The sequence below is a fragment of the Coenobita brevimanus genome, chromosome 29 (assembly GCF_032717465.1).
Source record: "Coenobita brevimanus isolate Jiangsu-jjx chromosome 29, ASM3271746v2, whole genome shotgun sequence".
NCBI lineage: Eukaryota > Metazoa > Arthropoda > Malacostraca > Decapoda > Coenobitidae > Coenobita > Coenobita brevimanus.
The window spans coordinates 29,273,845-29,291,289 of record NC_136982.1 but is presented as its reverse complement, the minus strand read 5'-3'; the positions used below and the strand labels follow the sequence as shown (position 1 = coordinate 29,291,289).

The 17,445-nt window shown below is 43.5% G+C and overlaps 1 protein-coding gene across 1 annotated transcript in view; it reads right to left on the bottom strand.

The window, feature by feature from the left end:
- Positions 1–12,887, bottom strand: part of LOC145394996 (uncharacterized) — a 268,730-nt gene extending 255,843 nt beyond the window's left edge. Inside the window, exon 1 of the mRNA XM_080268741.1 lies at positions 12,714–12,887. Within this exon, the coding sequence (XP_080124867.1) occupies positions 12,714–12,887 (174 nt within the window). The remainder of the gene's footprint in view (positions 1–12,713) is intronic.
- Between the last annotated feature and the right edge of the window lie 4,558 nt (positions 12,888–17,445).

Here is a 17,445-nt window from a genome sequence, read left to right as displayed (position 1 = left end):
TTGGCTTGTTACTTAATGTGAAGCCACCTGAAAAGGAAAGAAGGGTAATACTGTAAACATTGACAGGAAAGATGGGAGATACTGAGAGGGGGGATGGCAGACACTGAAAAAGAATGATAAAGGTGAAGGAAGAAGTAGGCTGCACTACATCAAGTGAGGGGACAATAGTCCCCACCGCCAACTAAATTATCTCAAAGTGCGTGCGTGGGTGAAAAATTAAAACACTGCACCATTTCTAGGCACACATACACACAAAAAAATTAGTGGTTGATGTTTAATATGAAATACTTTATCATCATCACCAACTACTGTGTTGTCCCATAAGGAGTGTAGAAGCCTGCAGCTAGGCAATTTGGTCCTGACATTTAAGATGAGAGTGACCAGCCTCACGCACCCTGAGTGGCATCACGTGAGAAACAAACCCCAACCCCTGGATATAACCCTGCACAGGCTCAATCTGACTGAAGCCCCTTAATTACCCATTAAACCACCAGGTGCCATAGTTTGGTTACTGTATATGGTTACCACCCAGCATAGTAAATGGTTTCCTGTAAACCATTTGGCTTGTCACTCAGTGCAGAGTCATCCACAAACAGAGGAAAGAGAGAAGAATAAAGGAAAGAAAGACAGAAGAGGAAGGAAGGAAAGGATGAAGAGAGGAATGGGCAGTCACCCATGACCAGCACTACATCGAGTAAATGGATGGAGTGCACCCCCACCTGCCAAAATACTTAGTAAACTGAGTAAATTTTTTTTGGCTAAGCTGTCTCCTTTGTGTTACACTGCTGTAAGTTATGGTCCATATTTTTTTTTTCTCTTTTTTAAATAAATACGGTCAGGTCTCAGTATGTCAGTTCGGTATCCAATAAAATCAATAAAATGAAGAACTATAAGTTACACTGTCATCGTCATCATCCGGACCTCCTTTCCCACTCTAGGGCAGGGTGAGGAGTAGCAATGTCCAGACAGCCCACATTTGCCCAGTCCAATGGGCCACACTTCCATTCACTCATCATTCAAGCCCCCGGAATCCTGGCTCTATCGGATACACCCAAAACATTCACCACATTCTGTAGCTTGACAAAAACGTATCCAACTGAGTCAATCATGACACTGCCACGTTAAAAAGGGGTGCCAAATCCCTGATCATGCACTTCTCCTCAAAACATTCATCCAGCCAGCTTGATCTCTGGTCAGTTCCCTAGCTTCACCGACTTCCAAACCTCTCTTCCTCACACACTCATCCACCATATCTCTCCACCTTCTCCTTGGCCTACCTCATCTCCTCCCTCCTTCAAATTCGCTCAGATATACCTTTTTCCCCACTCTGTTGTTATCCATTCTCTCCACATGATCATACCATCTCAGTACACTCTCTTCGATTCTGGTGTCCACCGCCTTCCTCACTCCACACCTTTCACGAATCACAATATTTCGTATCCTATCCACCCTCTGCACTCCACATACATTCCTCAGCAGTCTCATCTCAACTGCTCTTACTCTTGACTTTTCATTTTCATGCCACACCATAGTCTCACATCCATATGTTACAGTTGGCACTAACACTCCTTCATGTAAACCTCGTGCAGCTGCAACACTTAAGCCTCTGTTTCTTGTCAAGGCCTTCATTGCATCAGCTACTTTTCTTCCTTGTGTCACTCTACTTTCAACTTTTGTACATTTTCCTCTCTTTTCTATCACTGTACCCAGGTATTTGAACTCTCTCACCAATTCCAGTCTCTCTCCATTCACCGTAACATCACACTGGGAGTCACCTTCTCTCTTAACCCCTAAAACGCGGATCGTCGCTTTTGCGACGGTCGGCCCAAAGGGCAAGACGGCGGGTCGTCGCGTTTGCGATTTGAGTTAATTTTGAATAACCGCGGGCAAGCAGGCTCAAGCTGGTATTGTCTCTCAGTCCCGCCACCCGTGAGCTACTTTTAGCACACTTGACCTTTGTACTACTGACCTCGGTTGTTGCCAAGTCTCATTTTTTTTACCCACGGACGCACCGATGCGCGGCCCTCCCTCGTCGTGCGATATGGCAACGCGCGGATGGCTGATACGTGTCAATCTGCGCCGTCATCTCGCAAGCACTTTTTGCTATTGGGAAACGCTTGTTTCCCCAGTTGTCACACTGTCATTTTTTCGCGCGGTTTGCCCCAGATTAGCGTCAGTCCACGCAAATCTGCCACGGTGACACCATGTCAGGCTCTAGCTCTTCTAGTTCCGTGCCTTCTAGCCCTCCAAAAAAGGGTTTTGTTACCTCTACGCCCTTCAAAACTTTACAAGTGACTACCAAGGGGCTAAGTGACTCGGCCATAGCATCTGAACTGTTGAAAGCCTCTATGGACTACGGCAGTGACGTGGGTGTTTTGTCTAGCCTGGCTGAATCAGAGACACAATCGAGTGCTGATTCAGCCCCTGAAGTGATGATTTCTGTGCCCGAGGAAACTGTGACTGTGCCCAGCACCTTTACAGGGAAGGCCCCGGTGAAAAGGGGCCTCGAATATGGAAAGGGAGAGAAAAGGAAGAGGAGCGGAGACAGCAGTGCACCGCCATTGTCCACTACGCCACGCCACACCACCGCAAGCCCGCCACGTTCTCCCAGCCCTCTTCTCTCGTCCTCCTCGTCTGCTGTCCTGTCTCCTGAGTCATCGTAGTCTCCATCACCACCGAGAAAGGGAAGTAGACGAGCAATGTTACGTATGAGAGGTTATCGTAGGCCTAGTGTTCGTGTGAGTAAAGTTAAGTCCCCTAGGCTAACTCCCACTAGGCAACTCAGGAGTCACGCCACCGCGGGTGACCTTGACCCAAGCGATAATCTCCCTCCAACCACCACCACCACCACCACAACACCAACACGGCCTGGGATAACCTCTCCCTTACCTACTATTGCCCAGCCTGCCTCACCCACTCCCACACGACCTGCCTCACCCCCGCCGCCCCAAGCACCTCCCAGCCTAGGCAGGGAACTTTAGATGCTTTTGTGTGGTCAGAGGGATCAGATTTTGTGCCTGAAGATCTGCCCTTTGACGAAAGTGAGTGTGGACTTCAGGCTGACTTCCCTGTGGACGACGATGGTGAATGTGTTGACTACCTGTTGGCCTTCCTTGACGACGAGGTTATGGAGCACATCTGTACCGAGACCAACAGGTACGAGGGGCAATGTGCGCCAATTCGCGAAGAAGAAGGTGAGGCTGCGACGCCATCCACGTCGCGGATGGCATCATGGGTGCCTTTGACGATCCGCGAGCTTTTTGTATTTATTGCCTTGATGTTGCTTATGCCGCACAACTGGAAGCATAAGTTGGAAGAGTACTGGGGTTCTGACGAGCTGTGCCCAACACCAATATTCAATAAATACATGAGCCGCGATCGTTTTAGGCAGCTGATGACTTATCTTCACTTCGCGAATAATGATGAGCCTTCCCAAACTGACCCATTATGGAAAGTGAGGGGAATCCTGAACATGATCAAAGATAAGTTTACGAGGTTCTTGCGCCCTTTCAAGAAAGTCGTGATTGACGAGTCTTTGGTATTGTTCAGGGGCCGTCTTCGGTTCGTCCAGTACATTCCAAGCAAACGCCACCGCTTTGGAATCAAGTTTTTCGTGCTGTGCGACTGCAAGACGGGGTTCATCCTTGACTTCGTCATCTACACCGCCAGCAATGTCGACTTGGATAAGACTGACCCCCTTGGATTCTCTGGTTCTGTGGTGAAAGTGCTTTTGGAAAAGTACTTTGGCGAGAATCATGTCCTGTATACGGACAATTATTATACAGCTCCAAAACTCGCCAAGTACCTTTCTGAACACGGCGTCGGCTCCTGTGGCACTGTCAGAAGTAACAGGGCACATTACCCTGCCTTCCCAGAGGCTGAAAAGTCAAAGCGGGGAGACGTGCACCTGAAGAAATCTGACAAGATGCTTGCGATCAGGTGGCATGATAAGAGAGTCGTGAACATGCTCACCACAGTACACAAGGGTGAAATGCTGGCAACAGGGAAGGTCGACAGAAGGACTGGCGAGCCTGTGATGAAGCCTGATGCTGTCATTGACTATAACGTCAATATGCGGCTGGTGGACAAGTCGGATATGATGATTGGAGAGATTGACTGTCTGAGGAAAAATCGTCGTTGGTACAGGAAGGTGTTCTTGCACTTGATTGACATGTGCATGTTGAACGCCTTCATCCTGTATAAAATCAAGAACAGGAAGCCAGCCAACTACTCTCTCAGAAGATTCTCCAAGACTTGTGTCTACCAGCTGCTTCAGCGTTATGGCCAGGTGCTTTCAACAGGTCCCAAACGCCACCCTCACACACCTCCAGACCGCCTACAGTGTATGGCCTACCTTCAGCGACACCGCCTGGAGCCACTGCCAGCCACTGCAAAGAGGGGGAAAGCACTGAGGAGGTGTCATGTGTGCAGCCACACTACCAGGCAGGAAAGAACTTTTAGGCGCACCTCCTTGCAGTGCAAAGAGTGCAAAGTTCCCCTCTGTGCTTACCCGTGTTTTTTCGACTACCACAGCCTAAGTAGATTTTGAAAATAAGGGTAAAAATATTGGGAAAAATACTGAGAGTGACAGTGATAATATTGTTTAGTTTTCTTTTACGTGCTGACAGTGACAGCCTGATGAGTGTAAATTAGTGTATGTACTTGTAAAAGTACTGACAGTTACAGTGTTTTTTGTTGTAAATAATTGTACATAGTAATCATATAAGTATTGCGAGTGACAGTCACTCCAGTGTAAAAAGATAAAAGCATATTTTCATATTCTATGTTCTGAAAGTAAAAGTTTTTTGTGTATAAAATATTATTTTTATAACACTGGACAGTGACACTGATGAATAAGGCAAAAAAAAAAAAAAAAAGATACAGTGAAAGTGAGCGATAGAAATGAAGTGCGAGTGGCCAACAGGAGCGAGAATAAAGTGCCTGCCGTAAGGCTGAATAAACTCGCGCCGCGGTGGTCTTCCTCATTCCCAGTCCACAATACTGGCAGTGACATTGATTTTTATTACCGTAATAGTGACAGGCAAACGTTTGCGAAGTCCTATGATGGAATTTAAAAGGAGTATACGTGTTTTTTGCCGAGAAAAGGCAAATGTGACAATATTGACGGGAAGATCGCCACCGCGCTGCATGTCGGCCGTGCGCTCCGTCCATTTTAGCCTTATTTTCAGTTCTTATTTACAAATACGGATTCCAAACAACCTGTACGTTGTTGTATAAAGTGTACTGTGACAGATTGAGGCTGTGGTAGAAAGAAAACCGGGTTTCTGGAGGTGTGAGAGTGAAGACTTTGTTACCCAACTTTGCAAGTCTTCACAAGTCCTTGGGTAGTCAACGAAGGCTCAACATGTGGCTCAGGAGATAGCTGAATGTAAGTAATATATGCCTTAAAAATTTTAATGCTCTAGGGTTAATCTATGATTTTTGGCTAATATTTTTCCACAGGTACTCAGACCCCGCTACAACCCCGCCACAGGGGGGGGGATAGCGCGTACACAGCCGCGTTTTAGGGGTTAATAACCATCACTTTACTCTTTTCTACATTTACTCTCAAGGCACGATGCTCACAGACATCAGCAAAACTCTGCACTAACCTACCAAGTTCTTGTTCGGTACTTGAGAGCGGTACTGCATCATCAGCATACAACAAATATGAGATATTCCATGCATCACCATTCATTACCAACGCCATCCCTCTCTCCATTACTCGTGCTTTTACTTCTCTCATCACTCCATCCATATACATATTGAACAAGCACGGTGGCATCACACTTGTCGCAAGCCCACACCAACTGTGAACCATTCACTTAGATGACCATTAACCCGTACACATGCTTCACTACCATCATAAAAACTCTTGACAGCACCTAGCAGCTTACCATCTACATTGTACATGCGCAAAACTTTCCACAATCCTTCTCTGTCCACTCTGTCGTATGCTTTTTCTGTTATCCAGCGTAATTCAGCCGACCCCTACGCTGAATAAAGCAAAATGCCGGATATTGCATAGTACCTCTCATTGGCTCAACATTAGATGCCACGCTGAATATTGTTTTACTACCTTTCTCGAACCTCTACCCTAAAAACTTTCCTACAATATTACCCATGAGTAAAAGATTAAAATCAAGTGAAAGATACAACACAGTATTGATGCAGTTTGAGCCTGAGAATATCCTCTTCCTTTACTGCCCAGGTCTCACTACCATACAGCACTAAACTCTATAAAAAGATGACTTTGAACCACTAAGAACAGCTGACGCTGTGGGAAAAACAAGAAATTGCCTATCTTCCTGTGCATTTTCGAATGAATTTCCCAGAAAATCCACAAATATGCAAACCCGTGAGTAGCGATCCTGCGAATAGCAGGGGTTGGCTGTAGTGTTAATTTAAATGTGTGTGTGTGTGTGTGTGTGTGTGTGTGTGTGTGTGTGTGTGTGTGTGTGTGTGTGTGTGTGTGTGTGTGTGTGTGTGTGTGTGTGTGTGTGTGTGTGTGTGTGTGTTATGTATGACATGTTCTGAGGCACTGCAACACTTGACTGGCTGGTTCCTGTGTCTCTGACTGACTCCAGCTCACTGACCAATACAATGACACTTTTTCATGGTTCTTACAGTATTCAAGGGTGTTTTTCTAGAGAATGACATTTTTTCATGCCTATTACAGTATTCATGGGTGTTTTTCTATGTTTAAAATGTCTTACAGTACAGTTTTAGGGTACTACTGGGGGTCTGACCTCCCTTGGGAGGACTGAGGGGGTATTATGTTACTATCCATCCGTACGTCAACTAACAGCGCCTCGCTGACAGCTTTATATCAGATATGAGACAGTTTACTGTATACTATACATATTTTAGGAGAATGTCTGAAGTTTAAGAAGAGTAAACCTCTGTTTCCACTTGACTTAACCTCATAGAGCCCATGTTAAATCCTCCTTGTTATCCAAACTATCTTTATTCAACCTAACCCCTTCAAAAAATGAGAGTTGCTTGTATTGTATATAAGAAATTACTTGTTTCACTTGAAGCTGTTTCACAATGAAGATGCTAATGAACTGTCACATCTGCTTCACTTAACCCGATAGCTGCTACGTATTTCACATGGAAAACGTGTAGCTGCTACATACATCATATGAGCTTTTTTTTTTTTTTTTTTTTTGGGGGGGGCACATTTCTAATGCTGTTTGGCATCTCACCCATGTGTCCCACCACCATCCATGCATCCTCAATATCTCCCCATTACTAGTATGAAGGGGATAGGTCAGATGCACAACTTCATTACTTCACCATGGCTGAACTAACGTAAATAATGAACTCATATATGTTTGTCCTACACGTTTCCATGCACTTTTCATGAGCAAAAGTTATTTTTGAGAAAAACTTTTTCCTGTTTTTTTCTGCGCATGGGGTAGTAGACCAGGAAACCTAATGCAGCAGTTGTCAAGTTAAAGCTGTCTTTTAAGTACAAGTGTTTATTTTTTGCACTTTGCACTGCTGACTGTGAAGCTGACAGTCCGTTACTGCCAAGGTTCATATCCCTGGTTTGGACAGCAGGCATCACTTGACTCAGGTGTCCATCCACCTTTTGTGGGCTGGTAAGTAAAATATGTACCTATAGTAACACCTAGGGGTAACGATGGTAACCTAGATGGTGCACTGGCCTTATATCCCAGGATATTCTATCTATCTATCTATATACCTAGGCTGCTTCCCCCAAGGAAAGGGAGGTAGCCGAGACAGGACGACTCACTCTCCATTTATTCATCCATTCAAACACATTCATTCGCATCTTAGCCCCAAAGGGGAGAATGGACAGATCCTCACCGCATCACACCGCACAAGGGTCAACTGCGCAATGCAATCAGTGACATCCACAGCAGGGCCCGACAGCAGAACTGGTTTACCCCTGCCACATCATAACAGACCCATCCCCTTACCCGCACCTGACCTGACTAGCTGATCAGACCAAATGCGGGAGAATATCCCCTTAGGGCTGCGTCATCACTTATTCATTCACAATTTCTCTCTATTTATTTCTGTCACGCACAGCCACTCTTCCTTGCTCAACAGACATCCCTCTCGCATCCAGCGCTCTCTTCACACTGTCCATCCATCCTATTCGTGGTCTTCCTCTCAGTCTTACACCTCTCACATCAGATCTAGTTTTCTTTTTCACCAATCGCTCATTATCCATTCTCTCCATATGCCCAAACCATTGCAACACCCTCTGCTCAACTCTACCAGCCATCTCCCGAACAACTCCAGTTCTCCTTCGCACTTCATCATTTCGCACTCGATCCATACGCGTCACTCCACACATACTCCTCAGACATCTCATCTCCATTACATTCAAACTTTTCCTCTCTGCTACACCCATATTCCATGTTTCAGCCCCATATAATGCAGTCGGTACCACAACACCCTCATACAGCCTTCTCTTTACATCCATTCTAAGCGAACGACATCTAAACACTTTTTTCATTCCTCCCAGCACCTTTCCTACTTCATTTATTCTAAACTTCACTTCTGCATCTATTCTTCCATCCACAGCAACATGTGACCCTAGATATTTAAAACAATCTACCTCCTCAAGCAACTCACCATTCAAAACTATATTCATCCCCCTACCATCTATCAACCTCGTACACTTCATCACTTTACTCTTATTCTCATTTACTTTCAATTTCCTCCTTTCACACACCCTTCCAAACTCCTCTACCAACTGTCTCAATCTCTCCTCTGAATCAGTCACCAGTGCAGTATCATCTGCAAACAGCAGCTGCTTCAGATTTCACTCTCCTCCATCAACATTTACCAGACTCAGACCACCTAAAACTCTTGCATTCACCTCCCTTACAACACCATCCATGTAAATATTAAACAACCAAGGCGACATCACACATCCCTGTCGCAGCCCCACTCTCACGGGAAACCAATCACTCACAGCATTTCCCACTCTTACACACGCTCTACTATTTACATAAAAACTTTTCACCCCTTTTAGTAACCTACCATCAAGTCCATACAATCTTAAAACAGTCCACAAAGTCTCCCTCTCAATTCTATCATACGCTTTCTCTAAATCCATAAATGCCCAAAACACATCCTTGCCTTTCGCTAAATACTTTTCACACACTTGTCTCACAGCAAACACCTGATCAACGCATCCCCTCCCTCTCCTAAAGCCACATTGCTCATCACTAATCACTCCCTCTGTACCCTCTCTAACTCTCATAATTAACACCCTACCATACACTTTACCTACAACACTCAACAGACTTATACCCCTAAAGCTAGTACATTCATACTTATCACCCTTGCCTTTATACAACAGGACCACACAAGCACTTACCCAGTCAATTGGCACCATACCTTTCTCAAAGCACACATTCAATAATCTTACTAACCAGTCAACAATAGTCACTCCACCACCCTTCAGGCATTCCACAGCACACCCATCCATACCTGCAGCTTTCCCTGTTTTCATCTCCTTTACTGCCTTCTCCACTTCCTCCTTTGTGATCAAAGAATCATTCAACTCTCCCAACACATTTATTCCTTGCACCCTTCTATCTGCCACAATCTCAGCCACCCTTTCCTCCTCTACATTTAACAATCTTTCAAAATACTCTGCCCATCTCTTCCTTACTGCATCCATCTCAATTAACATCCTTCCATCCTCTGCTGTTACTCGTTCTTCCTTCCCAGACTCTCCCTTTCGCACCCTTTTCACCTCCTTCCAAAACATTTTCTTATTCTGTTGAAAATTCTCTGTCAGCCGCCTACCCCACCTCTCATCTGCTGCCACTTTAGCATCACGCACAGCCCTTCTCGCTCTATTCCTCTTTTCCTTATACCTTTCATATGACATCTCATCCTTCCTCTGCAGCCACACTTCCTATGCACGTCTCTTCTCAGCCACAGCCATACTTACTTCCTCGCACCACCATTCACTTCCTTTTCTTACACCACCACCCACATGTCTCACACCACACACCTCTTCTGCATGCCCCACCACAGCACTCTTAAACAACTGCCATTCCTCCTCCACGCTGCCATTTTCCCGATCTTTCACTGCGTTCCACTCATCTTTCAATTTCTCCTGATACGCTATCTTTTTCTCTCTTTTATCCAACTCACTCACTTTCAAAACCTCCCTGCCACACCTAACCCTCCTAGCTCTCACCCATCTCTTACCTACTCTTAACTTTCCCTCCACCAGGTAGTGGTCAGACATACCTCCACCCTCCCCTCTCAGAACTCTCACATCCAACAATCTTCCTATTACATTCCTAGACACAACCACATAGTCCATCAAGGCTCTATCAACAACCCTTCCACCCTCCTGTCTCACCCATGTATACTTATAAATATCTTTCTTCTCAAACAGCTTATTCCCAATCACCATCTCTCGCTCAACACACATTGCTATCATTCGTTCCCCATTTTCATTTCTTCCAGGCACACCATGCATACCAACTATGCCTTCAACTGCTACATTTCCCACTCTAGCATTCAGATCTCCCATCATTACCACATTCACATTCGCTCCAAAACTCCGCAGACACTCATCAACATCATTCCAGAAAGACTCCCTCTCTTGTTCATCCCTTTCACTACCAGGCCCATATGCACTCACAAACACCCACAACTCACGTTCAAATTTCGCTTTCACCCACATCAGTCTCGATGACACCTCCTTCCATTCAATCACACACTGCTGTACTTCCGGACTCACTAACAAGGCCACACCTTCTCTTGCCCTTCCTCTATCAACACCTGACAATCTTCCATTCACACTTCCAAACATAGATTCCCCCTTCCCTTTCATCTTCGTTTCACTCAAAGCTAACACATCCAACTTTCTTCTCACAAACATTCTCCCAATCTCCTCCCTTTTAGCCTCAATTGTACTACATCCACGCACATTCATAGACCCAATCTTCAGGGTACGGGGATAACTCCATCCCCCATCCCTTTCTCTGGCCTGTCTCTTTTTAGGAACTAAAAAACAGAGGAGGGGGTCCCTAGTCCCCTCACCCCGCCCATTTTAGTCGCCTTTTACGACACGCAGGGAATACGGTGGCAGTATTCTTCCCCAGGATATTACACTGGGAAAATAATCCGCCATAGGCTCACAGAGATGAGTAATGCAACGAAGTGCCAAGGCCACTGTCCCTACCAAACCCTTAAATCACAAACCAGATGCTCCTTAACCCCCAAATGCCGGGTTTATTTTGGCTCCATCCCCTTCTCCTTACGGGCATATTTCCCAAAATAGCCTTTTTTGCAAACCTTCATATCTGGGAAAGTATAGCAGTTAGGGAAACAAATTAAAGACTATGTTACTCACCAACTCTTCTTGTGAATGAAAGCATCCCCAGGTCTGCAGGTGGCCACGTCGATGAGTATGGACATGAAGAAGATGAGTAAATTTTGGCACTCGAAACAGGAGTCTCCCCACGCATGTGCGCGGCCCCGACATGTGATAACACTTACTTTACTACTTACGTTCTATAGCACTTATTCTATTTGTACCTGCTATCACATTTACAGTTTATATCACATATTTTGCATAACAATTACAGGGCCAAAAAAATACAGAAGTTCAACTCAAATCATTTTCTACAGGTGCAACTTACTTTTTCTTTCATTACTGCTAGGGTGACTCAAGATGTTTACAAACTCAACTTCACTTATCAGCTTTGAACTTTCATTATCACTTATAAAATAGACAAGCAAACACATCACTTGCACATCAAGTATCCTTCAACAGACGCTTGGCATGAGTGAATGAGGCAAGGGGTCCGCGTAAGGTGGGACCAGAATCGAAAGAGGCAGATTCTTATGACATCGCTCTACACCTGGCTAAGTCAAAGATAAAACAAATCAGCACTTACGGGCGGTGACATGACTCCCTACCCTTTGGTAACGAGATCGAATGCCAGCAAATTCAAACTGTGGTGGGATTGCGTTTGCGGTTCCTACCGACACCCGGTGTTTACTAGCCCGTTAACTGCTCATGGCTGATTTTTGGAGGTGTCTGTGATGCTCAGACATAGGGGTAAAACTGAAATTTCCCAAATGCCAAATTTTGTCCTAGGAATTGAGAGGATACATGCCAACGTATATAGTAATGAAATATTAGCTCAATATTTACCATGCTAAAGCCGTGGAAGAACATTGAAGTGTCTGATACCATATTGGAATGTCTAGTTTTCGTTTTCATTTTTGAAGGCTCCAACATGCTTGTATGCGTCGGCCTTGTTCACCGTGGCGCTATATTTGACCTGCATCCTGCGTGGCCAGGCCTGTATTGAGCAGTCGCACTTGGAACAACCCAGGCTGCATAGAGCAGTTAACGGGCTAGCCACCCCTTTTGCGTCAGTCCTGACCAACACTCAGCGCGTAGGGGTCAATGTAATTTTCAATGAGCTGATAATGTATGAAGTTTCTTATTCTTAGTCACATTAAGCTTGAGAAAGTTTAAACATTCATGGTGCCTTTTGTGTTTCTCTTAGGTACTATACAGCAAAATCATATTATTAGGCAAAACAAAATGCAAAAAGGGTATATATTTTGCAACCACAGTATGGAACTAGTTTCACTTAAAGTAGCATTTTCCTAACAGACATCCTAGCTTCTAAAGTAAAGACTGAATGTACTGGTATATATCTGTAACAAATACTATTTATACATACCTCATTGATCTGTTCAAGTGAGGCACCCATGTCCTTGACAAAGTGTATGTAGATCTTCTGCACCAGGTCGGGGTCACACTTCTTTATGTCACTAACATTCATCCGCAGTTCAAATATATCTCTGAGCATCACTGCTAAATTTTCATCTGTGCGATTCATTGCTGTGGCAGCCATTTGCTATGATCTGTAGGAGATGGGAACTATAAGGAAACAGTACAGTATCACCTCCATTTATCTCTTATTAACTACTCCATGTAAGGTGTTAAGAACCTGAGGCCAAGCTGCCTGGACTAACTTCAGAGCAGTCTTTCATGAAATATATTTTTGGGGTATTCTTACTATGAAGTTCAATACAGTTCCTGGCAAATGAGACTGTCAAATCTAACAACCATCATCATCAATCATCACAATTTTACTTCAAAAAAAAAAATAAAAAAAAAAAAAAATAGTTATCATCATCAATCATCAAAACTTTATTTCCTGAATAAAAAAAATTATTAGTTTTGATTCAGAAACAAAGGAAACTCATAAAACAAAGAGCTTTGAAAAAGCATGTCCACTAAAATCGGCAGGACAAAAATTCAAGCCTTCCAAATCCTGCTCCTAAAAAAAAAAAAAAAAAAAAAAAAAAAAAAAAACTATATACAGTATACAGTGGGGCACCAATTTTCGCGCCTAATTGGGTCCAAAAATAATGCGCGAAAGTGGAATTAGCGAAAATTGGGGCATTGTCTTTATGGCAAAAAGGCTAATTGGTTCCCGGTTATCCTAAAGTAACATCAGATTTGATACAGTACATCAAATCACTATTGTACATTGCATTGTGAGATACAAACAATAAAAACTGTACAGTACACATTATATAAGGAGAAACATACCACAGAGACCAGGTTGAGGTGTTTAATGGATGTTGGGGGTAAATATCCGAGGCGCGTGGCGGGCTTATTTAGCCACGCCAGACGTATTGGCGCCACCTCTTGCTGCCTCGCTACCACCATGCTGTTTCCTCATACTACGCACTGTCGATTCTGGGATGTTAAATATACGGCAGATTTCACTGTTTTTTGCGCCCTTGTCCATGTGCTCAACTATCTTCCTTTTCATTTCATTATTATACTGCCGTTTCTTCACTCCAACACGATACTCTCTTTTAGCCTTGGCCTTTCCTCCCGACTTTGAATGTCCCAGCCACTTTTTATCACCACCACAGCCTCCCGGCCCTCCCCCCACACCACCAGGCTCTCCCCCCACACCACCAGGCCCTTTCCCCACACTACCAGGTATAGTAGAGGCCATTGAACCGTGAGAATCCAACACAATGGAGCTAGCACGCTCGTACACAATGGCGGGAATGGGTGGACAGAGTGTTGACATGACGTCATTCAAGATGGCGGTGGGTTGCGGGCGGGCGGTGCAGGAAATTCAAAGTTCAAAATATTGTCCCAAACCCAAAATTTGTGCGCGAAAATCGATTTTTTTCAAGCGAAAGTGGAAGTTAGGGAATATTTGGTGCATGCCGCGAAAGTGGATTCCGCGAATCCTGCTGTAGCGAAAGTTGGTGCACTACTGTACCTTCCTTTTTGTGGGGGGACATATTTCCACAAACAAAGTGAAAACATTCTGCAATTTACTGAAAGTCTTATACATACCATCTGCTGACACAATATTATACAATATTGTACAGGCCACCTGCAGTCATTATATTAAACATCATATATATTGTATGAAGGTCAACTTCACTGTATGATCTGATTATGCTTTTAAAAAATATAAAAAAAAAAAAAAAAAGTCAAGCAGATAAGGATTTATTCTGAATGTGGAGATCCTAAGAACCATATAAGCCAAATCGAAGATTGTACAGTATAATAAAATGGAAGGGTAGGCTACTAATATGTGCAGGTCATTCAGTGCATAAGCAAACACTCATACAGTGGTCAATTGTATAGTAAGGTTCAACCTTCACTAGTAATAATGGCTAAAAAAAAATCAAAACATGCTGAAATAACCAAATTAATGTACTTTTTACTCTGTGATTAACTGATAAGAAAATAAAGTACAGGAAACTAGTACAAGTAGTTAAGAAAAAAAAAAACATGATTGCCCTGGAAATCTTATCGGTAAAACAGTACGGGTATGTTACACATGCTCAACCTACCTTTTTTATTGCACTGCATCTCAGACATAGTGACCTTAACATCTGCAGCTTATATATCACTGAATTTTACCATGCAAAGTGAACCACAAAGATGGTACACCACTGAAACCCATGTTATATGGCTAATTGGAATGGTGATATCCAAAAATTTTCCCTTCTGAAAAATTTCAATCTCTCACTGATCATAACTGAAGTTCAATGTAGTAAACATATAACCTCAATGAACATTAAAGATGGGTTAATTAGAGTGTACAGAGTAGTAAATAAGTGTTGATCACTTATCATGGCCAGACAGAACAACATGGGAACCCGCCAAGGCCTGTCTCTACCTCCACTGGTATCTAGTGCAGAACGGGCAGAAGCCACTGTACATCAATTACCCGATATCAATGCATATAACAGAGCAATAAACAACTAAACTGTTTTACCGTTTTTTTTTTCAGCATAATACAATTGTCTTATTGCATTAAATCCCCAGAAACAGCTGTTAATAAACCATTCTAGGCAGACAGATAAGAGAAAATAAACGTGAATATACAGATGGCCAGTACACTAGCTCACTAGCTAAGTATCATTTACTATGGTAATGGCATGCCTCACAGCGAATGGCTTCCACACACAAACAACTCCAAAATGTAAAAATGCCTTACCGGTATGCATTACACACTTATAACGTGCCTTATGGAAGTATGCTTTTAATTTGACTGGGATAGTAATTAAGACCAAACTGAATGGCTGACAAAATAATTTTAGGGTACACTCAACTATATAAACAAACAACAACAACAAAAAATTAAGATGTCATATGCACAAGAACAAAAATTGGTTAAAAATGGTTAACTAAGAGTTTCATATTCGCAGACTAAAACACATTGCTAAGAACGCTCAACGTCCAGTTATGGTAAAAATGAGAAAGAGAGATGTCATCTGGTTCATGACACAGTAGTAGAATCAGTGTAAACATCACTGGTCATGTTGACATAAGTCAGCGCAAAGGACTTTGAATGCCAAGGCCTGGCAGTCTGTTTCAGAGACTGAATTCTGGAATTTTCCTGCACATACCAATTTTTTCACCACACTCATCAATTAAAAGTAGAGTTTATCTACCCACTCAAATGGTGAATAGTGCACATGGAACCTGAACAAATGGTGCATAGCGCACATGGAACCCACACAAATGTTGCATAGCATATGGAACCCACATAAATGGTGCACAGCACATATGGAACCCATACAAATGGTGTACAGTGCATATAGAACCCATACAAATGGTGCATAGTGCACAGGTAACCCTCATAAATGGAAAAGTTACTGTAACCATGCTATTTTGGGAGGAACAAAAAAAAAACAGTATTCTGTGATAGGAGTAGCTAACGGAAAAGTGGGTAGTGTGTGTCATGTGATGAGGTGCTGGGCAGTTGCCAGGCAGAGACAATGTCTGTATTATCAACGGCACTATTAGCAGTAGACTGTAATACCAGACAAACAGGGCAGTACTCCCAAGGTGGATGGAAAGTTGATAATAAGAACTGGACCTTATGTTTCCTCAGCCCTCAGGAGTAGCTTCTGACTATCCCTGCACATTCTTCTATATAATTTCCACAAACTGTCAACACCAAACTACCTGCACATGACACACCAAATTTCCTTTTCTGGGGGGGGGGGGGAAGACATCCCAACATTCACCTTCAGAGACCCTTCAGGCTCAGGGAGGACCATAAAAGCCCCCACCATCTGGTTCTGTCCCAGTGATGACCAAGAGAGATGCCTTGAACCACTGTCTGACTCATTCCTTCATCATTTCTGCAACATTCATGACTTTTCCTCCAATTTCTCTCTGTTGAGCACCACCTCTCTTCCTCTAAACTGTACCTCCCCTCATTACTGAGACTGCTGTCTAAGGCAACCGATAGCAAACTCTTCTTCGTATCCTCCTACTTTTTCTATCCCCACTTCAAAGTCAAAGGTGGCTACTGTGCATGTGTACACAACATATCTTGCTCTCATGTTCCTGAATTTGAATCTTCTGAATTCTCAACTCTCTATCTTCAGTTATCCTGTCATTCTCTGACTAAATACTGTATATCTGTTCTGAAACTATTTACAATGCTGGGTGGTAACCACATAACCAAAACATACTGTACATAAAACCACATACCCAAAACATACTGTACATGTTCCCTACGTGTCAACATGTGAGTCGGCAGAGGATTAGTGCCCTTCCAGGATACTGGTCTACAGACCCTATGACCAGCACACCTTTCTTTGGGAAGGTAATGGGCTGGAATAGATTTCAGCAAATTCTGAGCCGCCTCCACTTTTATGATGCTGATGATCCTGCTAATGCAAATAATACGGATAGAATGAGGAGACTAAGGCTGGTATTTGATCACCCGCGTGAAAAGTTCCGCTCATCCTTCTATCCTTAAAGAGACCTTGTCATAGACAAGAGTCTCGTGTTGTGGAGAGGCAATATTTCTTTTCGCCAGTACATACCAAGCAAGAGACACCGTTTTGGGTTTAAGACCTTTGTTATGTGTGACTATAAGACTGGTTATGTGCAAAACAGTCTTGTAC